General features: G+C 50.4%; 1 protein-coding gene across 1 annotated transcript in view; it reads left to right on the top strand.

Moving 5' to 3' along the window:
- The first annotated feature begins 2,717 nt into the window (after positions 1-2,717).
- LOC139411770 (liprin-alpha-1-like) overlaps positions 2,718-26,936 on the top strand; it is an 84,614-nt gene continuing 60,395 nt past the window's right edge. Inside the window, exons 1-2 of the mRNA XM_071158502.1 lie at positions 2,718-3,313; positions 9,364-9,621. Of these exons, the coding sequence (XP_071014603.1) occupies positions 9,364-9,621 (258 nt within the window). The 5' untranslated portion in view covers positions 2,718-3,313. The remainder of the gene's footprint in view (positions 3,314-9,363; positions 9,622-26,936) is intronic.

Here is a 26,936-nt window from a genome sequence, read left to right as displayed (position 1 = left end):
CATCCTGTAGTCTAACAGAACCATCCTGTAGTCTAACAGGACCATCCTGTAGTCTAACAGAACCATCATGTAGTCTAACAGGACCATCCTGTAGTCTAACAAAACCATCATGTAGTCTAACAGAACCATCCTGTAGTCTAACAGAACCATCCTGTGTTCTAACAAAACCATCCTACTGCTGTAGTCTAACAGAACCATCCTGTAGTCTAACAGAACCATCCTGTAGTCTAACAGGACCATCCTGTAGTCTAACAGAACCATCCTGTAGTCTAACAGAACCATCCTGTAGTCTAACAGGACCATCCTGTAGTCTAACAGGACCATCCTGTAGTCTAACAGAACAATCCTGTAGTCTAACAGAACCATCCTGTAGTCTAACAGAACCATCCTGTAGTCTAACAGGACCATCCTGTAGTCTAACAGAACCACCCTGTAGTCTAACAGAACCATCCTGTAGTCTAACAGAACCATCCTGTAGTCTAACAAAACCATCCTACTGCTGTAGTTTAACAGAACCATCCTGTAGTCTAACAGGACCATCCTGTAGTCTAACAGAACCATCCTGTAGTCTAACAGGACCATCCTGTAGTCTAACAGAACCATCCTGTAGTCTAACAGAACCATCCTGTAGTCTAACAGAACCATCCTGTAGTCTAACAAAAACATCCTACTGCTGTAGTCTAACAGAACCATCCTGTAGTCTAACAGGACCATCCTGTAGTCTAACAGAACCATCTTGTAGTCTAACAGGACCATCCTGTAGTCTAACAGAACCATCCTGTAGTCTAACAGAACCATCCTGTAGTCTAACAGAACCATCCTGTAGTCTAACAAAACCATCCTACTGCTGTAGTCTAACAGAACCATCCTGTAGTCTAACAGAACCATCCTGTAGTCTAACAGGACCATCCTGTAGTCTAACAGAACCATCCTGTAGTCTAACAGAACCATCCTGTAGTCTAACAGGACCATCCTGTAGTCTAACAGGACCATCCTGTAGTCTAACAGAACCATCCTGTAGTCTAACAGGACCATCCTGTAGTCTAACAGAACCATCATGTAGTCTAACAGGACCATCCTGTAGTCTAACAAAACCATCATGTAGTCTAACAGAACCATCCTGTAGTCTAACAGAACCATCCTGTGTTCTAACAAAACCATCCTACTGCTGTAGTCTAACAGAACCATCCTGTAGTCTAACAGAACCATCCTGTAGTCTAACAGGACCATCCTGTAGTCTAACAGAACCATCCTGTAGTCTAACAGAACCATCCTGTAGTCTAACAGGACCATCCTGTAGTCTAACAGGACCATCCTGTAGTCTAACAGAACCATCCTGTAGTCTAACAGGACCATCCTGTAGTCTAACAGAACCATCATGTAGTCTAACAGGACCATCCTGTAGTCTAACAAAACCATCATGTAGTCTAACAGAACCATCCTGTAGTCTAACAGAACCATCCTGTGTTCTAACAAAACCATCCTACTGCTGTAGTCTAACATAATCATCCTGTAGTCTAACAGAACCATCCTGTAGTCTAACAGAACCATCCTGTAGTCTAACAAAACCATCCTACTGCTGTAGTCTAACAGAACCATCCTGTAGTCTAACAGAACCATCCTGTAGTCTAACAGAACCATCCTGTAGTCTAACAGGACCATCCTGAGGCTCCATAACTGATTTAAGCAAAACCCACCCTCACATTTTCTCTCTCTGCCTTTTCCCCTCTCTCTTTCTCCTTCACTCTCAAAAGCTGGAGAGGATGTTGGAGCTCGGGATGATTATGTTGACTGATTACTGCCAATATTGCAGGTCCCTGAAGCAAAACGTCTACTCACTTGATTGACTGGAAATTCCCAGAAGGTCTCTAAGACATAAATTATTCATGTCAGACCGGACGCTGAGGATAATAAACATTTAAAGTGTTCACTTTGAAATCGGCAATATCTGTCTCATAGTGTACATGGAGGGCATAATTCATTTAATAAAGACACCCTGTGGAGTGTCTCTGGAGTGCTGTGTGTGTGTGTGTGTGTGTGTGTGTGATTTTTCAAAGATAACTAAATCTCTTCCATTATAAATGTTTAAAAAAATCAAGTGACAAGAGGGAAAATGCTGCCATTATTCCACCACACATAGGCTAATCACAATGACCTAAAACACACTCAAAGATAATATACTGTAAATCTAAAGGCAGACTGAATGAGCGGCAACCTTGGTCGCCGACGGTAGCCTGCGACGTACCGACGTGCTTTCCACCGTTCCAACGTATTGACGCACAGGAGAGCAGGAAACGATAGACAACAAGAAGTGACTCCTGAGCCGACCGGGAGAGGGACGGCTCCTGTCGAGCTGGACTACCAAAGAAAACTGGATTAAAAGCTTGCATTCGGACGGAAACCTGGTTTATTTGATACGTTGGTAACCCATGGACAAATTGGCCGTGGATACATATATATCAAGTGCGTTTCGAGCTCAATCCAAGGAGTTTTAAGTTTCCGCAATCTCCTCTCTTGGATCTCACAGTTTTCTTTTTTGCCAGGCTGTGATGTGGTGACGCGGCTCGTCGACGGGAAGCTAAGCTAACGTTAGCTGGCAAAATACACCAGAGAATATGTGTTTTTAGATTTTTTAGTTTTCTGACTTCGTCTTCATTTTTTTTTTTTTCATTTGACCCTTGAAGTTGGATTATAAACACTTTTTATATATATATATATATATGCTTTGCCTGGTATTGTCTTGGACAGTAACATTACACTTTTTAGTTGCAGTCCAATGAGCTATCGTAACCGGCTGTAGTGCCGAGCTAGCTCTGGACATTTGATTGCTAACGGTAGCTAGCTATCTAGCTACATCTGTTTCCACTTTTGTTCCTTGTAAGGAGTGTTGCCTAACTACACTTTTTTTTTCTTCCCTTGAACAAAGTATAGAAAATGTTAGGATGAGTTAATAATTGTGTGTCTGTATATTATATGTGCAAACACTAATAATCAGTTTGACTCACTTTTATCTTTGTGCAATGCAGAAGTCACTACCGTTAGCGAAATAGCTAGCTAGAGTTGTTGCCCTCTGATGTGGGTCTGGCGGTGCGGCCTTTTGGAGTTATCTTTTTTTGTTCGCCGTCGGGGACCTTTCAGTCTGGATGGTTTTCAACATTTTCATTGGATTTAATGTTTTGAATGGCTTGGATTATTCATACAATTGTACCGTTGTATTAGTTGAACGAACTGGCTAGAAGTTAAGTTGAAGAAAGCTCGGCAACATAAATAGAAAAGTGGACATCCACAAAGGAATTTCGCCTACTCTGCAAAGGTAACGTTAGCTAACCATTGATCTGTTTGTATTAATGTATAATATTTTTATTGTACCAGCTTTACTAACTTTCTACCAGGCATATGTCGTCATATGTCCATTTGGTTCACAGCTCTAGAAAGGAGTGCATTTGGCAGTAACTTAATTAACTTATTTAACTTAAATATCTCGAAAACCTTTTCGATAACTGCCAATTGATTGATCTAGTTAGCTAGGTGTCCGTACTCAGATTTTATGCCTCCTGCCTTGAGTTTGAAAGAGTTAGGACTGTTCTACACTAGACCTACAGTACCAACACAGCTAGTTTGTTTATCAAAAACAGTCACATTCCAGACCGAAAGTATTAGCGTTACGCTTTCCCCGTGACCTTGCTGTTATGGTTTACACATTAATGTTACCGGACTTTGACCCTCTTGTCTCTCTCTTCGGACTTCAGCCTACCTGTAGCAGCCTTGTTTACGCTGGTATGTTAGCAGCCCGTCCAGTACGAACGCTGTGTACGTTTTGTTCAGTGGATGGGCATAGGGACTTCAGCCTTATGTAACGCTACCTGGTGATGTAGGTGTACCCCCCCTCCCCCCAACTCACTGCATTGAGATGTCTACAACTGAACTGCCATACTGTGAAGCCTACTGACATGATGGACCTGTTGTTGTTTTGTACATTGAGGTAGTTACACTACAGAGTATTGTTACCATCTGTCATTCTGTCTCGTGCTCTTCAGTAGGGCCCCTCCCCCTCAAACTCCCATTGTTTTGTTGGTTTGACCTTGTTATTGGAGAGCTGCTGTCCGTTTGCCTATGTGAAAATTAGGTTACATTTGGCAGCAGCCAATCCATAATATTTCTCACCTAGATATGTGGGGGATTTGGATGGTTTTGGCTCAGTGACGGGCCTGCTTTGTAAACAAGCTCCTAAGGTACAGTGCCACTGCTCAGGTCCCTGAACTGAACACAGTGGCTTCTGAAAGCAAGTGCCTTTGGCGTTGAAGGCCGAAGAAGAAAGGAAAGCCCTAGTCCTCCCCGGCCACCCAGTAAAAAATGCACTTGTTCCAATTCATTAGCTGCAGTTCCCGTTTGTTTTAAAAAAAAGGTAGCTCACATGATTCTGGGCTTTCCCGCCTGGAGGCCCGTCTACAGGGCCTAATTGCCAGTGTTGAGCCCCCTGTTGTGGAGCCAGTGGATGGAGTCAACCACTCAGTCAGGCCTGCATCCCCAACATCTTATGCCTGCCCGTCTACAGGGCCTAATCGCCAGTGTTGAGCCCCCTGTTGTGGAGCCAGTGGATGAAGTCAACCACTCAGTCAGGCCTGCATCCCCAACATCTTATGCCTGCCCGTCTACAGGGCCTAATTGCCAGTGTTGAGCCCCCTGTTGTGGAGCCAGTGGATGGAGTCAACCACTCAGTCAGGCCTGCATCCCCAACATCTTATGCCTGCCCGTCTACAGGGCCTAATTGCCAGTGTTGAGCCCCCTGTTGTGGAGCCAGTGGATGGAGTCAACCACTCAGTCAGGCCTGCATCCCCAACATCTTACGCCTGCCCGTCTACAATGGATAACCATATTACTGTACACACACATCCAGAGTGATTGTAGGCTAGGTCTACATTTAAAAAAAAAAAATGTTTTTTTATTTAACTAGGCAAGTCAGTTAAGAACAAATTCTTATTTTCAATGACGGCCTAGGAACAGTGGGTTAACTGCCTGTTCAGGGGCAGAACGACAGATTTGTACCTTGTCAGCTCGGGGGTTTGTGCATGTGTTTGTGTTTGTGCACATTGGGTTTCTTAGTGTCTAGTCAATGGAAGGGCTGAGTAGTGGTCTGGCTTCATCATCTGATGCACCACAGGCTTTGGTGCAAACCTCATCAAGCACAAATCTCCAGTTAGGAATTGGCCCTTGGAAAGCATAAAGGACCCCCTCCTTATAACATGTTCTAGCAGCGTATACAGACACTCTGCGGACCAGGGTCCTGATGAAGAAGTCATTACTCAGTATACTGACTCTCTGCAGACCAGGGTCATGATGAAGAAGTCATTACTCAGTCTACTGACTCTCTGCAGACCAGGGCCATGATGAAGAAGCCATTACTCAGTCTACTGACTCTCTGCAGACCAGGGTCATGATGAAGAAGTCATTACTCAGTATACTGACTCTCTGCAGACCAGGGTCATGATGAAGAAGTCATTACTCAGTATACTGACTCTCTGCGGACCAGGGTCATGATGAAGAAGTCATTACTCAGTCTACAGACACTCTGTGGACCAGGGTCATGATGAAGTCTCAGTCTACTGACTCTCTGTGGACCAGGGCCATGATGAAGAAGCCATTACTCAGTCTACTGACTCTCTGCAGACCAGGGTCATGATGAAGAAGTCATTACTCAGTATACTGACTCTCTGCAGACCAGGGGCATGATGAAGAAGTCATTACTCAGTATACTGACTCTCTGTGGACCAGGGTCATGATGAAGAAGTCATTACTCAGTCTACAGACACTCTGTGGACCAGGGTCATGATGAAGTCTCAGTCTACTGACTCTCTGTGGACCAGGGTCATGATGAAGAAGTCATTACTCAGTCTACTGACTCTCTGTGGACCAGGGTCATGATGAAGAAGTCATTACTCAGTATACTGACTCTCTGCAGACCAAGGTCATGATGAAGAAGTCATTATTCTTTACTTTACTGACTTTTTTGTCGCCATGGGGAAATGTTGTTGCAGTGTCAAGTACATGTTTAAAATGGTGTTTAAATAGCAAAACAAATTGACAGTACGACTTTCATAACAGTTACATACCAATAAAAAGAGACTAGCCTGCTGGCCTTACTGGGTCAATAGGAACATTAGCCCAAGCTATTTAGGGGGGGGGGGGTATTACACCTGGCACAAATTATTGTCTAGTTGTGTTTTTCTTGTTTCGGGGTGCCCTATACCTGCGCCCAGAGGGGAGTAGTTCAAAGTCCAGGTACAGGGGGTGGCTTGGGTCTAAAATGATTTTGTGAGCCTTGCAGAGGGCCCTGACCTTAAAGATCTCATCCAGTCCTGTCTGTTTGACTCCAAGTACCTTGGGGAGGGTCCTGACCTTAAAGATCTCATCCAGTCCTGTCTGTTTGACTCCAAGTACCTTGTGGAGGGCCCTGACCTTAAAGATCTCATCCAGTCCTGTCTGTTTGACTCCCAGTACCTTGCTTGCTGTGGTGATAATCCTTGTCGGCATATTTGTCTGGCTGACGGTGGCATTGCCAAACCAACAAACAGTTAAAATACTCTCACTGAAATATTTGTAAAACAGAGTCAGTATAGTACAATTAACATTAAAAGATCCCAGCTTTTTGAGAAAAGTCCATCTCTGTTGACTCTTTTTTTTTAATGTAGATCAGGTCTGTACATTTACTCCACTGAATCTTATTGTCCAAGAGGACACCCAGGTATGTGTATTCCTCTACAATCTCTATGTTCTGACCTCTGATAGATGTTGCAGAGGTAGGTGGTGTTCTCTTCCTGACGTCTATGCACATCTCTTTGGTCTTGTTGGTGTGGAGGACCAAGTGTGATTGGTCACACCACTCTTCAGTCATTTAGGACGTTCCTCATCATCATGCAACAGGCTGATCAAGGCAGTGCCATCAGCGAACTTAACGAGGTGTCTGTCAGGATGGGAACTAATACAACTATTAGTGTATGAGATGTATACTGACTCTCTGCAGACCAGGGTCATATTGCGATATACTGCTCAAAAAAATAAAGGGAACACTTAAACAACACAATGTAACTCCAAGTCAATCACACTTCTGTGAAATCAAACTGTCCACTTAGGAAGCAACACTGATTGACAATACATTTCACATGCTGTTGTGCAAATGGAATAGACAACATGGGGAAATTATAGGCAATTAGCAAGACACCCCCAATAAAGGAGTGGTTCTGCAGGTGCAAGGAGGAGGAGCACTGCCAGAGCCCTGCAAAATGACCTCCAGCAGGCCACAAATGTGCATGTGTCTGCTCAAACGGTCAGAAACAGACTCCATGAGGGTGGTATGAGGTTCCGATGTCCACAGGTGGGGGTTGTGCTTACAGCCCAACACCGTGCAGGACGTTTGGCATTTGCAAGAGAACACCAAGATTGGCAAATTCGCCACTGGCGCCCTGTGCTCTTCACAGATGAAAGCAGGTTCACACTGAGTGTGTTAATTTTGAGTGTGACTCCAAATCCAGACCTCCATGGGTTCATAAATTTGATTTCCATTGATAATTTTTGTGTGATTTTGTTGTCAGCACATTCAACTATGAAAAGAAAAAAGTATTTAATAAGAATATTTCATTCATTCAGATCTAGGATGTGTTATTTTAGTGTTCCCTTTATTTTTTTGAACAATATATATAATATTTTTTTATTAATTCCATTCTTCTACTTTTTAGGTTTGTGTGTATTGTTGTGAATTGTTAGATACTACACTATTGGAGTTAGGAAGACAAGCATTTCTCTACAGCCTCAATAACATCTGCTAACAATGTGGATGTGACCAATAGCATTTTATTTAATGAAGATGCCATTTCTCTCTGCGGACCAGGGCCGTGACGAAGAAGGCCATTTCTCAGTCGTTAGAAAATGGCACTTGCAACGCCAGGATAGTGGGTTTGATTCCCGCTAGCATGACTTTCAGTTGCTTTGGATAAGGGCATCTGTTAAATGGCATTAATGATTATCATTATAATTACATGCATTATTATAGTAATGTAGTTGTGCTTAACAAACCGGTTGCAGAAAAGCCCATTTATTTTATTAATGGAGTTGTGCTTAACAAACAGGTTGCAGAAAAGCCCAGTATTATATTAATGGAGTTGTGCTTAACAAACCGGTTGCAGAAAAGAGTGCTTTGACTGGGCTCTCCTCTTGTTTAATACAGTGGTTTACAGCAGCAGACCTGCCAAGTAGTTTTTGTTTACTAAATCATACATCAGCAACCTTGCAGTAACCAGTTGGTGCAATATATACGGCCTGATTGTGTGTGGAGGCCTTCCCCACTGTGTTCTGTTTTCTCACCGCAAATGAACGTTCTCTCCATGCGTGCCTGCCACTACCCTTCAGACAACAGCTTGGCTCAAGGTGCTGGTTTATTGAGTGCAGATGGGGAGATGGTGAGAGTACCGTTGTCACGTTGCGCTGGATCTTTATCTAGCCGGGGGGGAGGGGGGGGTGTCTCTGTTGATGGGCCGGGTGTCTCTGTTGATGGGCCGGGTGTCTCTGTTGATGGGCCGGGTGTCTCTGTTGATGGGCCGGGTGTCTCTGTTGATGGGCCGGGTGTCTCTGTTGATGGGCCGAGTGTCTCTGTTGATGGGCCGGGTGTCTCTGTTGATGGGCCGGGTGTCTCTGTTGATGGCCCGGGTGTTTCTGTTGATGGCCCGGGTGTTTCTGTTGATGGCCCGGGTGTTTCTGTTGATGGCCCGGGTGTTTCTGTTGATGGGGCCGGGTGTTTCTGTTGATGGGGCCAGGTGTTTCTGTTGATGGGCTGTGTACGTGTGTATTTTGAGTGTGTTTAGAGACAAACTTCATAGAATCTCTGCAAGCACTCTGTCACACAGAACACCAGAGATGGCACCACACAGAAATGTCAGCACTCGTAACTTAACACAAGTGTGAGGTCCAGTGTCTCGCGGCCCAGTGTCTCGCGGCCCATCGTGGCAGTGCTGGCAGGTTGTTGTGTCCAGCCCTCCCTGGCTATCTTTCTGTGCTCTCGGTTGTGAATGAAATTAATGATTTCCCCAGAGTCAAATATGAAGAAAATACAATGTTGTATGTTCATGGTCACCTTGCGGTTTCATGTTTCCGTGTTCGTAATGGTTTTCCATGGAGAGCGCCGCTTAGTGACGTTGTCATTGATCCTGATGTGTGATAAGTCATTCAACTCTGATGTAAAGATCAAGACGCTGTTGAGCTCCGAGGCGTTGTCCTTGTATGTGTTGGCGACTTCTTTCTCTGACATTTTCTCCCTCTCTGTCTCTATTCCTCTCTCCCATTTCTCTCTCCACCCCTCTCCTCCTATCCTAGATGATGTGCGAGGTGATGCCCACCATCAGCGAGTCGGAGGGGCCTTCGGGTGGCCGGCGGGGGTCTGGCTCGCCTCTTCATTCGGACTCGGAGGGGCACTTTGAATCTCTGATGGTTTCCATGCTGGAGGAACGCGACCGGCTACTGGACACGCTGAGGGAGACCCAGGAGAACCTAGGCCTGACCCAGGGCAAGCTGCACGAGGTCAGCCACGAGAGGGACTCGCTGCAGAGGCAGCTTAACACCGCCCTGCCCCAGGTAAGAGACCTGCTGCTGGTGTAGATAGTGAGGCTGCTGATGCTACTGTACGGGACACATGGCTTAGGTTTACACTGCTCTGTGTTTTTATTAGTTATTTTTGATATGTGGTGAAATCACATAAGGCCTGTTACAAACTGGGTGGTTCTAGCCCTGAATGCTGATTGGCTGACATCTGTGGTAAATCAGACCGTATGACAACATTTCTTTTTACTGCTCTAATTAAGTTGGTAAGCAGTTTCTAATTCAGAGGTTTGTGATATATGGCTAATATACACCCCCCCCCCCCCCCCCGACCTTATTGCTTAAATATACCATTTAATTCTAGACTACTGGGGTAGAGAGAGAGTAGAGTTTGTTCCCACAAACGGAGAGGGAAGCTACTGTATAAGTCCATACTAGCTGCATTTTGTTGTGTGTGTTTAGCTACGGGATGAAAGGCCTTAATGCAGCCTTCTCCCTCAGCAGATGGCCTTAGTGATTGAGACTCCACAGGGACTCTGGTTAAGGGGGGGGGGGGGGGTTGGTGGTAAGTCTCCCCCCCCCCCCCCCCTCCCATTACTGTAGTCCCTCAACCAGCCAGTGTAAAACGCTTGAATTTTAACCTTCTGTTGTCATTCTGGACGCTCTCCAAGGTTACACAAAGCACTTGTCCGTCCTTCAGATGAACTGCCGTTACTGTGTCACGCGGTGCTAGAATATGTATGATGGGCTTGATCCTCCTCTGCCCTCTGTAACGGCCACTGCTGACCTCACGGATCACACACACACACACACACACACACACTGCTAGGCCTCTCTGGCTGGTCCAATAAAACGAGTGCTGGAGAGGTTTCTGGTGAGATGAGACTCATGTAATGGCATTGAGACTCATGTAATGGGGCGGCAGGGTAGCCTAGTGGTTGGACTAGTAACTGGAAGGTTGCAGGTTCAAATCCCCGAGCTGACAAGGTACAAATCTGTCGTTCTGCCCCTGAACAGGCAGTTACCCACTAGGCCGTCATTGAAAATAAGAATTTGTTCTTAACTGACTTGCCTAGTTAAATAAAGGTAAATAAAATTGTGTTCCTACAGGAAGTAGTCCTACGGACTGTGACATGCATGTAATCGCCAACGTTTCTGCCATGGAGGGAAACAGAACCGCGGTGTGGCTTTGAAATTATTGCTCTTGTGTAATTCTAAAGTGTTCATATCACTTGCGTATCTGAACTGGGTAGGTCATGAGCAGGAAGCACCTCAACCAGAGAAGAACTCAGTTTTGCATACTGTGTCGCTGAGGTAAATTCAGGAACGTCTGTGGTTTGGCTGGTGAGGACATTTGTCTAATGAAGTGACCTTTGTGGCTTTGGTTGTGGACTTTGGTTGGTCTTTATTCATTCTGACCGTGTCTTCAGCTGTTGGTTAGTATTAGTTAGTTTGTTTATAGCATGAGATGGTAGAGTCCTGCATTTCTCTTTCTACTGTGATGAAGAAAAGTTTCTCTCTCTCTGCCCCCCCCACACGTTTTCTCTCTCTCTGCCCCCCCCACACGTTTTCTCTCTCTCTCTCTGCCCCCCCACACGTTTTCTCTCTCTCTCTCTCTCTGCCCCCCCACACGTTTTCTCTCTCTCTCTCTCTGCCCCCCCACACGTTTTCTCTCTCTCTCTCTCTGCCCCCCCACACGTTTTCTCTCTCTCTCTCTCTCTGCCCCCCCCACACGTTTTCTCTCTCTCTCTCTCTGCCCCCCCCACACGTTTTCTCTCTCTCTCTCTGCCCCCCCACACGTTTTCTCTCTCTCTCTCTGCCCCCCCACACGTTTTCTCTCTCTCTCTCTCTGCCCCCCCACACGTTTTCTCTCTCTCTCTCTCTGCCCCCCCACACGTTTTCTCTCTCTCTCTCTCTCTGCCCCCCCCACACGTTTTCTCTCTCTCTCTCTCTGCCCCCCCACACGTTTTCTCTCTCTCTCTCTCTGCCCCCCCACACGTTTTCTCTCTCTCTCTCTGCCCCCCCACACGTTTTCTCTCTCTCTCTCTCTGCCCCCCCACACGTTTTCTCTCTCTCTCTCTCTCTGCCCCCCCACACGTTTTCTCTCTCTCTCTCTCTGCCCCCCCCACACGTTTTCTCTCTCTCTCTCTCTGCCCCCCCCACACGTTTTCTCTCTCTCTCTCTGCCCCCCCACACGTTTTCTCTCTCTCTCTCTGCCCCCCCACACGTTTTCTCTCTCTCTCTCTCTGCCCCCCCACACGTTTTCTCTCTCTCTCTCTCTGCCCCCCCACACGTTTTCTCTCTCTCTCTCTCTCTGCCCCCCCCACACGTTTTCTCTCTCTCTCTCTCTGCCCCCCCACACGTTTTCTCTCTCTCTCTCTCTGCCCCCCCACACGTTTTCTCTCTCTCTCTCTGCCCCCCCACACGTTTTCTCTCTCTCTCTCTCTGCCCCCCCACACGTTTTCTCTCTCTCTCTCTCTCTGCCCCCCCACACGTTTTCTCTCTCTCTCTCTCTGCCCCCCCACACGTTTTCTCTCTCTCTCTGCCCCCCCCACGTTTTCTCTCTCTCTCTCTGCCCCCCCCCCTCTTTCTACTGTGAAGAAGAAAAGTTTCTCTCTCTCTGCCCCCCCCCACACGTTTTCTCTCTCTGCCCCCCCACACGTTTTCTCTCTCTCTGCCCCCCCCACACGTTTTCTCTCTCTCTCTGCCCCCCCCACACGTTTTCTCTCTCTCTCTCTGCCCCCCCACACGTTTTCTCTCTCTCTCTCTCTGCCCCCCCACACGTTTTCTCTCTCTCTCTCTGCCCCCCCCCACACACGTTTTCTCTCTCTCTCTCTGCCCCCCCCACACACGTTTTCTCTCTCTCTGCCCCCCCCACACGTTTTCTCTCTCTCTCTGCCCCCCCCCACACGTTTTCTCTCTCTCTCTCTGCCCCCCCCACACGTTTTCTCTCTCTCTCTCTCTCTGCCCCCCCACATGTTTTCTCTCTCTCTCTCTGCCCCCCCACACGTTTTCTCTCACTCTCTCTGCCCCCCACACGTTTTCTCTCTCTTTCTGCCCCCCCTACACGTTTTCTCTCTCTCTCGATTAAGCCTTGCACCCGTCTGGTCTGTCTCTCTGTATGTGTGTATGATGGAGGCTCGGGTTTCAGTCCCTCTCACAAGGCACATCCTCATAGTTTTACATTGTGAACCAGGCCCTGAGGGGATTGGGTGGTTTTACGTTGTGAACCAGGCCCTGGGGGGATTGGGTGGTTTTACGCTGTGAACCAGGCCCTGGGGGGATTGGGTGGTTTTACGTTGTGAACCAGGCCCTGGGGGGATTGGGTGGTTTTACGCTGTGAACCAGGCCCTGGGGGGATTGGGTGGTTTTACGTTGTGAACCAGGCCCTGGGGGGATTGGGTGGTTTTACGCTGTGAACCAGGCCCTGGGGGGATTGGGTGGTTTTACGCTGTGAACCAGGCCCTGGGGGGATTGGGTGGTTTTACGCTGTGAACCAGGCCCTGGGGGGATTGGGTGGTTTTACGCTGTGAACCAGGCCCTGGGGGGATTGGGTGGTTTTACGCTGTGAACCAGGCCCTGGGGGGATTGGGTGGTTTTACGCTGTGAACCAGGCCCTGGGGGGATTGGGTGGTTTTACGTTGTGAACCAGGCCCTGGGGGGATTGGGTGGTTTTACGTTGTGAACCAGGCCCTGAGTGGATTGGGTGTCCTCTGTTAATAATGCACAAGGACCTGGAGTTCAATTAAACAAGCTGTTCTGGGCTCGCCAGACGATGGCCGACACTAATACAAAAGCACATTGGATACTTAACAGAGTTTAATTAAATTAAACTATCAGACTAGTGTTATCCAGAGGAGGGAAATAGTTAGTTCTATTCTCCATAGCTGGACAATAGGATGAGAATCCCATAAAAAGCTGTTGGTTTCCTGTACCCTGCCCAGTTTTCTACCTTGTTCCTCATTCCGTTTAGCTTCTCTTCTTGTCTTTGGAGCGGTCGCTGACCTCACACAGCGCAACACTGTCCTTGGGAACACACGCCTCGCTTTCCTGTTAACCCTTCTCACATCTGGTGCACCAGAGAGGAAGCCAGAGGGTTTTAACCATTTGTTCGGGGCAGAAATGGACCGATGCCCTGAGTGGTCGTCAGAATGCAGAACTCTGAAGAGAAGCAGTTCTATTGCTGATGGAAATTAATTCCTAGACATGTTCTTTACTTTTTTTCTGCTTTAGAAATGGAGTCAATCTCTACTCAGGATTTTCAACTTTATTGGGTTCTGCACTGTTACCACTCACCAGTTAACTTCCAGTCCCGGGACCTCACCCTGCCGCTCGGGACGTGTCTGTCACCCTGCCGTTCGGGACGTGTCTGTCACCCTGCCGTTCGGGACGTGTCTGTCACCCTGCCGCTCGGGACGTGTCTGTCACCCTGCCGCTCGGGACGTGTCTGTCACCCTGCCGCTCGGGACGTGTCTGTCACCCTGCCGCTCGGGACGTGTCTGTCACCCTGCCGCTCGGGACGTGTCTGTCACCCTGCCGCTCGGGACGTGTCTGTCACCCTGCCGCTCGGGACGTGTCTGTCACCCTGCCGCTCGGGACGTGTCTGTCACCCTGCCGCTCGGGACCGTGTGGCGCTACGGGTACCCTGCTAACATGCTACGATGCCAGGGCTAATTAAACTCTGTCTGTGGGGGTGCCCCCAGCACACAGAGCTGTGAACAGGAACCATGGAGGTGAACCCTTTATCAGTGTGTGTTTCCTCTGTCTTCCTGGGCTCAGTCTGTCATTCTGCTAGGTGATGGTGTCTACAGTACACCACGTCAGGACAGGTCTGCTCTTGTCAATCCCCCACTATAGGAGCCCTGTGGCAACACCTCAGACATGTTACTACATAGTAAAGGTTGTGGAATGTGAAAGACTGGTGGGAGAGCTTGGTACTAGGCTGTTGGAGTGGGTGGGTGGGGGCTTGGGACCTGGCTTTTGGGGGGGGGGCTTGGGACCTGACTTTTGGAGGGGGGGGGTGGCTGTTGCTCTTTCGTTTGGCTGTACTCAGTGGCTGCATATCTGACTTATAAAGCTGGAACAGGAAGGGGGGTGCCTCTGACGTGACTGATTGGTAGCCTAGCTAATTCACGGTAACCTGGGGTAACAGGCCAAACATGCACTAATTACAGGTGCCTCCTATGCACTGTGTAGAGAGACACTGGTTATGGAGCCAGACTGTAAGAGGGGGACCTATAGCAATAATACAGTGCCTTGCGAAAGTATTCGGCCCCCTTGAACTTTGCGACCTTTTGCCACATTTCAGGCTTCAAACATAAAGATATAAAACTGTATTTTTTTGTGAAGAATCAACAACAAGTGGGACACAATCATGAAGTGGAACGACATTTATTGGATATTTCAAACTTTTTTAACAAATCAAAAACTGAAAAATTGGGCGTGCAAAATTATTCAGCCCCCTTAAGTTAATACTTTGTAGCGCCACCTTTTGCTGCGATTACAGCTGTAAGTCGCTTGGGGTATGTCTATCAGTTTTGCACATCGAGAGACTGAATTTTTTTCCCATTCCTCCTTGCAAAACAGCTCGAGCTCAGTGAGGTTGGATGGAGAGCATTTGTGAACAGCAGTTTTCAGTTCTTTCCACAGATTCTCGATTGGATTCAGGTCTGGACTTTGACTTGGCCATTCTAACACCTAGATATGTTTATTTTTGAACCATTCCATTGTAGATTTTGCTTTATGTTTTGGATCATTGTCTTGTTGGAAGACAAATCTCCGTCCCAGTATCAGGTCTTTTGCAGACTCCATCAGGTTTTCTTCCAGAATGGTCCTGTATTTGGCTCCATCCATCTTCCCATCAATTTTAACCATCTTCCCTGTCCCTGCTGAAGAAAAGCAGGCCCAAACCATGATGCTGCCACCACCATGTTTGACAGTGGGGATGGTGTGTTCAGGGTGATGAGCTGTGTTGCTTTTACGCCAAACATAACGTTTTGCATTGTTGCCAAAAAGTTCAATTTTGGTTTCATCTGACCAGAGCACCTTCTTCCACATGTTTGGTGTTTCTCCCAGGTGGCTTGTGGCAAACTTTAAACGACACTTTTTATGGATATCTTTAAGAAATGGCTTTCTTCTTGCCACTCTTCCATAAAGGCCAGATTTGTGCAATATACGACTGATTGTTGTCCTATGGACAGAATCTCCCACCTCAGCTGTAGATCTCTGCAGTTCATCCAGAGTGATCATGGGCCTCTTGGCTGCATCTCTGATCAGTCTTCTCCTTGTATGAGCTGAAAGTTTAGAGGGACGGCCAGGTCTTGGTAGATTTGCAGTGATCTGATACTCCTTCCATTTCAATATTATCGCTTGCACAGTGCTCCTTGGGATTTTTAAAGCTTGGGAAATCTTTTTGTATCCAAATCCGGCTTTAAACTTCTTCACAACAGTATCTCGGACCTGCCTGGTGTGTTCCTTGTTCTTCATGATGCTCTCTGCGCTTTTGACGGACCTCTGAGACTATCACAGTGCAGGTGCATTTATACGGAGACTTGATTACACACAGGTGGATTGTATTTATCATCATTAGTCATTTAGGTCAACATTGGATCATTCAGAGATCCTCACTGAACTTCTGGAGAGAGTTTGCTGCACTGAAAGTGAAGGGGCTGAATAATTTTGCACGCCCAATTTTTCAGTTTTTGATTTGTTAAAAAAGTTTGAAATATCCAATAAATGTCGTTCCACTTCATGATTGTGTCCCACTTGTTGTTGCTTCTTCACACAAAAATACAGTTTTATATCTTTATGTTTGAAGCCTGAAATGTGGCAAAAGGTCGCAAAGTTCAAGGGGGCCGAATACTTTCGCAAGGCACTGTATGTGTTGCCCCCCCTCCCTCCTGCCATGTCATCCCATTGCTTTTATTTGGCACCATTACACACCATGTTCCTCTCCTTCTTTCTCGCTCTCTCTCTCTCTCTCTCCTTTCTGTCTCTCCTTTCTCTCTCTCCTTTCTCTCTCTCCTTTCTCTGTCCCTCTCTCCTTTCTCTCTCTCCTTTCTCTGTCTCTCTGTCCCTCTCTCTCCTTTCTCTCTCTCTGTCCTTTCTCTGTCTCTCTGTCCCTCTCCTTTCTCTCTCTCCTTTCTGTCTCTCTGTCCCTCTCTCCTTTCTCTCTCTCCTTTCTGTCTCTCTGTCCCTCTCTCTCCTATCTCTCTCTCTGTCCTTTCTCTGTCTCTCTGTCCCTCTCTCCTTTCTCTCTCTCCTTTCTGTCTCTATCTCTGTCCTTTCTCTGTCCCTCTGTCCCTCTCTCTCCTTTCTCTCTCTCTCTGTCATTTCTCTGTCCCTCTGTCCCTCTCTCTCCTTTCTCTCTCTCTCTCTCTCTCTGTCATTTCTCTGTCCCTCTGTCCCTCTCTCTCCTTTCTCTCTCTCTGTCATTTCTGTCTCTTTGTCCCTCTCTCCTTTCTGTCTCTGTCTCTCGCTCTCTCACTCTCTCGCTCTCTCTCTTCCTCTTAATTCAATTTATTTTTTTCAATTTCTCTGTCTGGTTTTGGGAAGCACTGGGTAGGTGGGGAGTGGCTTTACCTGAAAGTTATCAGCCTGCTTGCTAATAGGGCCACACCTCTCCCTCACGTCTCCTGCTTTCCCCCTCCCCCAGAGAGTTGCCCCTCTAGTGGAATGTACCAACATTCCAGGGCAGCGTGCTCATACATCCACAGCTCCCCAACCCTCACAGTCGGTAGTGAACCTCACTGTCAACCCTGTCAGTTAGTAGTAAACTGTACTGAGTGGGTTGACGGGACAGTTCACTGCTGACTGACGGGGTTGTCGGGACAGTTCACTGCTGACTGTCGGGACAGTTCACTGCTGACTGACGGGGTTGAGGGGACAGTTCACTGCTGACTGACGGGGTTGAGGGGACAGTTCACTGCTGACTGTCGGGACAGTTCACTGCTGACTGACGGGGTTGAGGGGACAGTTCACTGCTGACTGACGGGGTTGAGGGGACACTTCACTGCTGACTGACGGGGTTGAGGGGACAGTTCACTGCTGACTGTCGGGACAGTTCACTGCTGACTGACGGGGTTGAGGGGACAGTTCACTGCTGACTGACGGGGTTGTCGGGACAGTTCACTGCTGACTGTCGGGACAGTTCACTGCTGACTGACGGGGTTGAGGGGACAGTTCACAGCTGACTGACGGGGTTGAGGGGACAGTTCACTGCTGACTGACGGGGTTGAGGGGACAGTTCACTGCTGACTGACGGGGTTGAGGGGACAGTTCACTGCTGACTGACGGGGTTGAGGGGACAGTTCACTGCTGACTGACGGGGTTGAGGGGACAGTTCACTGCTGACTGACGGGGTTGAGGGGACAGTTCACTGCTGACTGACGGGGTTGAGGGGACAGTTCACTGCTGACTGGCGGGACAGTTCACTGCTGACTGACGGGGTTGAGGGGACAGTTCACTGCTGACTGACGGGGTTGAGGGGACAGTTCACTGCTGACTGACGGGGTTGAGGGGACAGTTCACTGCTGACTGACGGGGTTGAGGGGACAGTTCACTGCTGACTGACGGGGTTGAGGGGACAGTTCACTGCTGACTGACGGGGTTGTCGGGACAGTTCACTGCTGACTGACGGGGTTGCGGGGACAGTTCACTGCTGACTGACGGGGTTGTCGGGACAGTTCACTGCTGACTGGCGGGGTTGAGGGGACAGTTCACTGCTGACTGACGGGGTTGAGGGGACAGTTCACTGCTGACTGACGGGGTTGTCGGGACAGTTCACTGCTGACTGGCGGGGTTGTCGGGACAGTTGACTGCTGACTGACGGGGTTGTCGGGACAGTTCACTGCTGACTGACGGGGTTGAGGGGACAATTGACCGCTGACTGACGGGGTTGAGGGGACAGTTGACCGCTGACTGACGGGGTTGAGGGGACAGTTCACTGCTGACTGACGGGACAGTTCACTGCTGACTGACGGGGTTGAGGGGACAGTTGACTGCTGACTGACGGGGTTGAGGGGACAGTTGACTGCTGACTGACGGGGTTGAGGGGACAGTTGACAGCTGACTGACGGGGTTGAGGTGACAGTTGACCGCTGACTGACGGGGTTGAGGGGACAGTTGACCGCTGACTGACGGGGTTGAGGGGACAGTTGACCGCTGACTGACGGGGTTGAGGGGACAGTTGACCGCTGACTGACGGGGTTGAGGGGACAGTTGACCGCTGACTGACGGGGTTGAGGGGACAGTTGACCGCTGACTGACGGGGTTGAGGGGACAGTTGACCGCTGACTGACGGGGTTGAGGGGACAGTTGACCGCTGACTGACGGGGTTGAGGGGACAGTTGACCGCTGACTGACGGGGTTGAGGGGACAGTTGACCGCTGACTGACGGGGTTGAGGGGACAGTTCACTACTGACTGTCGGGACAGTTCACTGCTGACTGTCGGGACAGTTCACTGCTGACTGTCGGGACAGTTCACTGCTGACTGTCGGGACAGTTCACTGCTGACTGTCGGGACAGTTCACTGCTGACTGTCGGGACAGTTCACTGCTGACTGTCGGGACAGTTCACTGCTGACTGTCGGGACAGTTCACTGCTGACTGTCGGGACAGTTCACTGCTGACTGTCGGGACAGTTCACTGCTGACTGTCGGGACAGTTCACTGCTGACTGTCGGGACAGTTCACTGCTGACTGTCGGGACAGTTCACTGCTGACTGTCGGGACAGTTCACTGCTGACTGTCGGGACAGTTCACTGCTGACTGTCGGGACAGTTCACTGCTGACTGTCGGGACAGTTCACTGCTGACTGTCGGGACAGTTCACTGCTGACTGTCGGGACAGTTCACTGCTGACTGTCGGGACAGTTCACTGCTGACTGTCGGGACAGTTCACTGCTGACTGTCGGGACAGTTCACTGCTGACTGTCGGGACAGTTCACTGCTGACTGTCGGGACAGTTCACTGCTGTCTGACTGGACAGTTCACTGCTGACTGCCGGGACAGTTCACTGCTGACTGTCGGGACAGTTCACTGCTGACTGACGGGACAGTTCACTGCTGACTGTCGGGACAGTTCACTGCTGACTGCCGGGACAGTTCACTGCTGACTGCCGGGACAGTTCACTGCTGACTGTCGGGACAGTTCACTGCTGACTGACGGGACAGTTCACTGCTGACTGACGGGACAGTTCACTGCTGACTGTCGGGACAGTTGACCGCTGACTGTCGGGACAGTTGATTCTCAACTGCCATTCTTTTCCCCCTAATTGACCAGGATGGCCCATTCATTCGCACGACCACACACACACTCATTCATTCGCACGACCACACACACACTCATTCATTCGCACGACCACACACACTCATTCATTCACACGAGCACACACACACTCATTCATTCACACGAGCACACACACTCATTCATTCACACGAGCACACACACTCATTCACACGACCACACACTCATTCAAACGACCACACACACACACTAATTCACACGACCAGCGCCATGAATATATTTGTGATCCCTTCTGTTTTAGACTGTTGACACGGGGGTGGTGTTGTGTTCAGCCCCAGCAGGTTTAATCTAATGTTATGCCCCAGATGGTGGAATTGGGCTAATTGTGTCGTTGAGGTCAGTGCCATTTTGAAGCACAGTGTGGTTTTGTTAAAGTGGGGAACTGTTTTTCTCTGAGCTCTCTCACGCTCTGTCTCTCTCTCTCTCTCTCTCTGTGTGTGTGTGGTGAATTAAATCTGTTCTTCAGGCCTGGTGGTGTTTCTATGGCTCTACACAAGGGAGGAGGTGATGGAAGTTTAAAGGGAGAAGGGGGGGGTTAATGAAAAGCGGTGCTTTGCTGGATGGTGTACCACCACTCTAGGAGGGGGTGGATGGAGGAGGGAGGGAGAGGACGGGGAGGGGGGAGAGGAAGGGAAGGGGGGGAAGTGAAAATGGTGAGAGAGAGAGAGGGTAACAGACAGACAAGATGGAGAGAGAGAGACAGACCAGATGAAGAGCGTGGGGTCTGAGTGGAGGGCGTGGGGTCTGAGTGACATTTCGGCACAGTGGCTGCTTGGTGTGGGTGGGGAAAGCAGGAGCCTCTTCACGTGATAAGGCCAGAGAGGGAGAATGAGAGAGGCCGGCAGGGAGAGCTTACTGGTCTGGTGATGGGGGGCCAGTAGAGGACTGTAGTAATGCTCTTATTATAAGATGGAGATTTAGTAAAGTCTCATATACCCATACTAACAGAGAGCAGTGAGGTGTTTCATAGCTCTGTCTCTTCCATCCTCTCTTCCCGCCTCTCTTCCCGCCTCTCTTCCCGCCTCTCTTCCCGCCTCTCTTCCCGCCCTCTTCCCGCCTCTCTTCCCGCCTCTCTTCCCGCCTCTCTTCCCGCCTCTCTTCCCGCCTCTCTTCCCTCCTCTCTTCCCTCCTCTCTTCCCTCCTCTCTCCCCTCCTCTCTCCCCTCCTCTCTCCCCTCCTCTCTCCCCTCCTCTCTCCCCTCCTCTCTCCCCTCCTCTCTCCCCTCCTCTCTTCCCTCCTCTCTTCCCTCCTCTCTTCCCTCCTCTCTTCCCTCCTCTCTTCCCTCCTCTCTTCCCGCCTCTCTTCCCGCCTCTTCTCTCCTCTCTTCCCGCCTCTTCTCTCCTCTCTTCCCGCCTCTCTTCCCGCCTCTCTTCCCGCCTCTCTTCCCTCCTCTCTTCCCTCCTCTCTTCCCTCCTCTCTTCCCTCCTCTCTTCCCTCCTCTCTCCCCTCCTCTCTCCCCTCCTCTCTCCCCTCCTCTCTCCCCTCCTCTCTCCCCTCCTCTCTCCCCTCCTCTCTCCCCTCCTCTCTCCCCTCCTCTCTTCCCTCCTCTCTTCCCTCCTCTCTTCCCGCCTCTCTTCCCGCCTCTTCTCTCCTCTCTTCCCGCCTCTTCTCTCCTCTCTTCCCGCCTCTCTTCCCGCCTCTCTTCCCGCCTCTCTTCCCTCCTCTCTTCCCTCCTCTCTTCCCTCCTCTCTTCCCTCCTCTCTTCTCTCCTCTCTTCCCGCCTCTCTTCTCTCCTCTCTTCCCGCCTCTTCTCTCCTCTCTTCCCGCCTCTTCTCTCCTCTCTTCCCGCCTCTCTTCCCGCCTCTCTTCCCGCCTCTCTTCCCGCCTCTCTTGCTCACTGTGTCCTTTACTGTTTTAAACTCTTCCTTCCTCCTCGTTTCTCTCCCTTTTCCCCTCCCTCTTTCCCCTCCCCTACTCTTTTTGCCTCCCTCTTTCCCTCCCTTACTCTTTTTGCCTCCCTCTTTCCCTCCCCTACTCTTTTTGCCTCCCTCTTTCCCTCCCCTACTCTTTTTGCCTCACTCAACTCCAAATGTGATTTGTTTCCGTGGCGTCTTGGTTTAGAGGGCTTCTATAAAATATCTCTGTTTTTCTCCTCGTGTGCCTCTGCCTATTTTTATTTATTCCCACATTCACTCTCTCTCTCCTTTCCTCTCTTCAAAGTCCTTTTAGAGTTATCTTCCTTGTTTTAGCATCTTGTTTTAGCATCTTTTGTAGTTTCCTAGGGAGGGAGGGAGAACTGTATTCTATTGATTGTGGCGAATAAATCCAGCCTCACTCTGTATTCCATGGAAAATGTGACGAGGGAAAGTTTATTTTTTTTCATTCACTGGTGGAAGTATGGAGTTGGTGGAGCATAGCCAGGGGATCATTCCTCCTTCTATCCACTGAGGGGACCCTGAGAGGGGCAGAGAAACACAGAGAGAGGGGGGAGTACAGTAACCCCCACAAAACAATCTAACCTAAGTTCCAGACGTGAGGTTTTTTTTTTTTGTATATGGTTGTGTAGTCTTAGTTTTGGACATCTGTGACAGAAAGGTTGAATTTCTCTGCATGGACTTTGAGACCCAGGTCCTGGTACCGGTTCCCATACAAGTCCCCTCCCACTCTGGGTTTGGCCACTCGTGGTCACGGTTCGGTCTGGCAGGTTGGGTCAGGTCCCCTCCTTTCTCCCTCCCACTCTGGGTTTGGCCACTCGTGGTCACGGTCCGGTCTGGCAGGTTGGGTCAGGTCCCCTTTAGGACCCTCTGACTCTCTAAGACTGTCATGTTTGCTCCTGACTCAGTCCACAGGCTCTCTGTCAACATTGCACATTACTGCAATGCACTGTTTTCTGCCTGCTGCCACGAAGCACCTCTATAACACAGACCTATGAGGCAGCAGTAGTCTCCTTGAGGCAGCCCTCCCTCCCTGCCCTAACCCAGATTAAGGGGTTGGGGGCTCTGCTAATCTCTGATATCAGAGGGACTCTGATCAGTGGAAATTAGAGTGGCGTCTTGCCCTCCAGATAAATAATCCATGGTTTGGAACTGGAGTAGGGCAAGGACTAGCATGGGGGTTCAGGAATGGATTGAACCCAGTAGAGGAATGAGACCCCTCCTCTGAACCTTGGCTCTCTGGGGGCTGACCCGTGGCTCTCTGGGGGCTGAACCTTGGCTCTCTGGGGGCTGAACCTTGGCTCTCTGGGGGCTGAACCTTGGCTCTCTGGGGGCTGAACCTTGGCTCTCTGGGGGCTGAACCTTGGCTCTCTGGGGGCTGACCCGTGGCTCTCTGGGGGCTGAACCTTGGCTCCCTGGGGGCTGAACCTTGGCTCTCTGGGGGCTGAACCTTGGCTCTCTGGGGGCTGAACCTTGGCTCTCTGGGGGCTGAACCTTGGCTCTCTGGGGGCTGAACCTTGGCTCTCTGGGGGCTGAACCTTGGCTCTCTGGGGGCTGAACCTTGGCTCTCTGGGGGCTGAACCTTGGCTCCCTGGGGGCTGAACCTTGGCTCTCTGGGGGCTGAACCTTGGCTCTCTGGGGGCTGACCCGTGGCTCTCTGGGGGCTGAACCTTGGCTCTCTGGGGGCTGAACCTTGGCTCTCTGGGGGCTGAACCTTGGCTCCCTGGGGGCTGAACCTTGGCTCTCTGGGGGCTGAACCTTGGCTCTCTGGGGGCTGAACCTTGGCTCTCTGGGGGCTGAACCTTGGCTCCCTGGGGGCTGACCCGTGACTCTCTGGGGGCTGACCCGTGGCTCTCTGGGGGATGAACCTTGGCTCTCTGGGGGCTGAACCTTGGCTCTCTGGGGGCTGAACCTTGGCTCTCTGGGGGCTGACCCGTGGCTCTCTGGGGGCTGAACCTTGGCTCTCTGGGGGCTGACCCGTGGCTCTCTGGGGGCTGAACCTTGGCTCTCTGGGGGCTGAACCTTGGCTCTCTGGGGGCTGACCCGTGGCTCTCTGGGGGCTGAACCTTGGCTCTCTGGGGGCTGACCCGTGGCTCTCTGGGGGCTGACCCGTGGCTCTCTGGGGGCTGACCCGTGGCTCTCTGGGGGCTGAACCCTGGCTCTCTGGGGGCTGACCCGTGACTCTCTGGGGGCTGACCCGTGGCTCTCTGGGGGCTGAACCCTGGCTCTCTGGGGGCTGACCCGTGACTCTCTGGGGGCTGACCCGTGGCTCTCTGGGGGCTGAACCCTGGCTCTCTGGGGGCTGACCCGTGACTCTCTGGGGGCTGACCCGTGGCTCTCTGGGGGCTGATATGACAGACTCTCTGGGGGCTGATATGACAGACTCTCTGGGGGCTGATATGACAGACTCTCTGGGGGCTGATATGACAGACTCTCTGGGGGCTGATATGACAGACTCTCTGGGGGCTGATATGACAGACTCTCTGGGGGCTGATATGACAGACTCTCTGGGGGCTGATATGACAGACTCTCTGGGGGCTGACATGACAGACTCTCTGGGGGCTGACATGACAGACTCTCTGGGGGCTGATATGACAGACTCTCTGGGGGCTGATATGACAGACTCTCTGGGGGCTGATATGACAGACTCTCTGGGGGCTGATATGACAGACTCTCTGGGGGCTGATATGACAGACTCTCTGGGGGCTGATATGACAGACTCTCTGGGGGCTGATATGACAGACTCTCTGGGGGCTGATATGACAGACTCTCTGGGGGCTGATATGACAGACTCTCTGGGGGCTGATATGACAGACTCTCTGGGGGCTGATATGACAGACTCTCTGGGGGCTGATATGACAGACTCTCTGGGGGCTGATATGACAGACTCTCTGGGGGCTGATATGACAGACTCTCTGGGGGCTGATATGACAGACTCTCTGGGGGCTGATATGACAGACTCTCTGGGGGCTGATATGACAGACTCTCTGGGGGCTGATATGACAGACTCTCTGGGGGCTGATATGACAGACTCTCTGGGGGCTGATATGACAGACTCTCTGGGGGCTGATATGACAGACTCTCTGGGGGCTGATATGACAGACTCTCTGGGGGCTGATATGACAGACTCTCTGGGGGCTGATATGACAGACTCTCTGGGGGCTGATATGACAGACTCTCTGGGGGCTGATATGACAGACTCTCTGGGGGCTGATATGACAGACTCTCTGGGGGCTGATATGACAGACTCTCTGGGGGCTGATATGACAGACTCTCTGGGGGCTGATATGACAGACTCTCTGGGGGCTGATATGACAGACTCTCTGGGGGCTGATATGACAGACTCTCTGGGGGCTGATATGACAGACTCTCTGGGGGCTGATATGACAGACTCTCTGGGGGCTGATATGACAGACTCTCTGGGGGCTGATATGACAGACTCTCTGGGGGCTGATATGACAGACTCTCTGGGGGCTGATATGACAGACTCTCTGGGGGCTGATATGACAGACTCTCTGGGGGCTGATATGACAGACTCTCTGGGGGCTGATATGACAGACTCTCTGGGGGCTGATATGACAGACTCTCTGGGGGCTGATATGACAGACTCTCTGGGGGCTGATATGACAGACTCTCTGGGGGCTGATATGACAGACTCTCTGGGGGCTGATATGACAGACTCTCTGGGGGCTGATATGACAGACTCTCTGGGGGCTGATATGACAGACTCTCTGAATTACGCCCCATCTCTGTTTGCACTTTGTTTCATTCCACTAAGTGTGTGTGTGTGTGTGTGTGTGTGTGTGTGTGTGTGTGTGTGTGTGTGTGTGAGTGAGAGACACACTGTGTCGGCTGATGTAAAGCTCCTTAACCTGAGAGTGGCTTACCACAGTACAGGGTGTTGTGGCCTCATAAGGCCTTGTAGCAGTGGAGCCATCTAACCCAGACATCACTGTAGCTATAATACTTAAAGGGCCAGACCACTGGTTCTCTAACCTCTCCTCGGGGGACCCACCCCTCCATGTAATGTCTGGGGGTCCCGAGGAGAGGTTAGAGAACCACTGATCTAGATCACCCCCCCCAAACAGGGCAGTGGAACGGCATGTAGAATTAGTTCCAGTCCTCCTTAGACCCACTATTCCACCAATAGACACAGCGTATATGAACATAGAGCCCCTGCATGGGGACATTGGACATACAGGGACATTCACCACCAATGTTTTCCTCCCAGGATACAAATAACATCCAAGGAACCAAACTGAGACTGGGACAGAGAGGGGGATAAATCAGTGACTTACCGAGAGAGTGTGAGAGACGGAGAAAAGGAGCGCGAGAGGGGGAGAAAGAGGGACAGAACAGGAGACTGAGACAAAGGAGCGAGAGAGGGGGAGAAAGAGGGACAGTACAGGAGACTGAGACAAAAGAGCGCGAGAGGGGGAGAAAGAGGGACAGAACAGGAGACTGAGACAAAGGAGCGAGAGAGGGGGAGAAAGAGGGACAGTACAGGAGACTGAGACAAAAGAGCGCGAGAGGGGGAGAAAGAGGGACAGAACAGGAGACTGAGACAAAGGAGCGAGAGAGGGGGAGAAAGAGGGACAGTACAGGAGACTGAGACAAAAGAGCGCGAGAGGGGGAGAAAGAGGGACAGAACAGGAGACTGAGACAAAGGAGCGAGAGAGGGGGAGAAAGAGGGACAGAACAGGAGACTGAGACAAAGGAGCTAGAGAGGGGGAGAAAGAGGGACAGAACAGGAGACTGAGACAAAGGAGCGAGAGAGGGGGAGAAAGAGGGACAGAACAGGAGACTGAGACAAAGGAGCTAGAGAGGGGGAGAAAGAGGGACAGAACAGGAGACTGAGACAAAGGAGCGAGAGAGGGGGAGAAAGAGGGACAGAACAGGAGACTGAGACAAAGGAGCGAGAGAGGGGGAGAAAGAGGGACAGAACAGGAGACTGAGACAAAGGAGCGAGAGAGGGGGAGAAAGAGGGACAGAACAGGAGACTGAGACAAAGGAGCGAGAGAGGGGGAGAAAGAGGGACAGAAGAGAAGAGCAGTCTCTTAGCAGATGTAATAGCAGAGTAGAGAGTCTGTCAGACCAGTGTTGCTGCAGTCTCTTACCAGATGTAATAATAGAGTAGAGAGTCTGTCAGACCAGTGTTGCTGCAGTCTCTTACC

Source organism: Oncorhynchus clarkii, chromosome 6 (genome assembly GCF_045791955.1).
Source record: "Oncorhynchus clarkii lewisi isolate Uvic-CL-2024 chromosome 6, UVic_Ocla_1.0, whole genome shotgun sequence".
Taxonomy (NCBI): Eukaryota; Metazoa; Chordata; class Actinopteri; order Salmoniformes; family Salmonidae; genus Oncorhynchus; species Oncorhynchus clarkii.
Note: the sequence above shows the minus strand (reverse complement) of the source record. Positions and strands in the feature narration are given on the sequence as shown.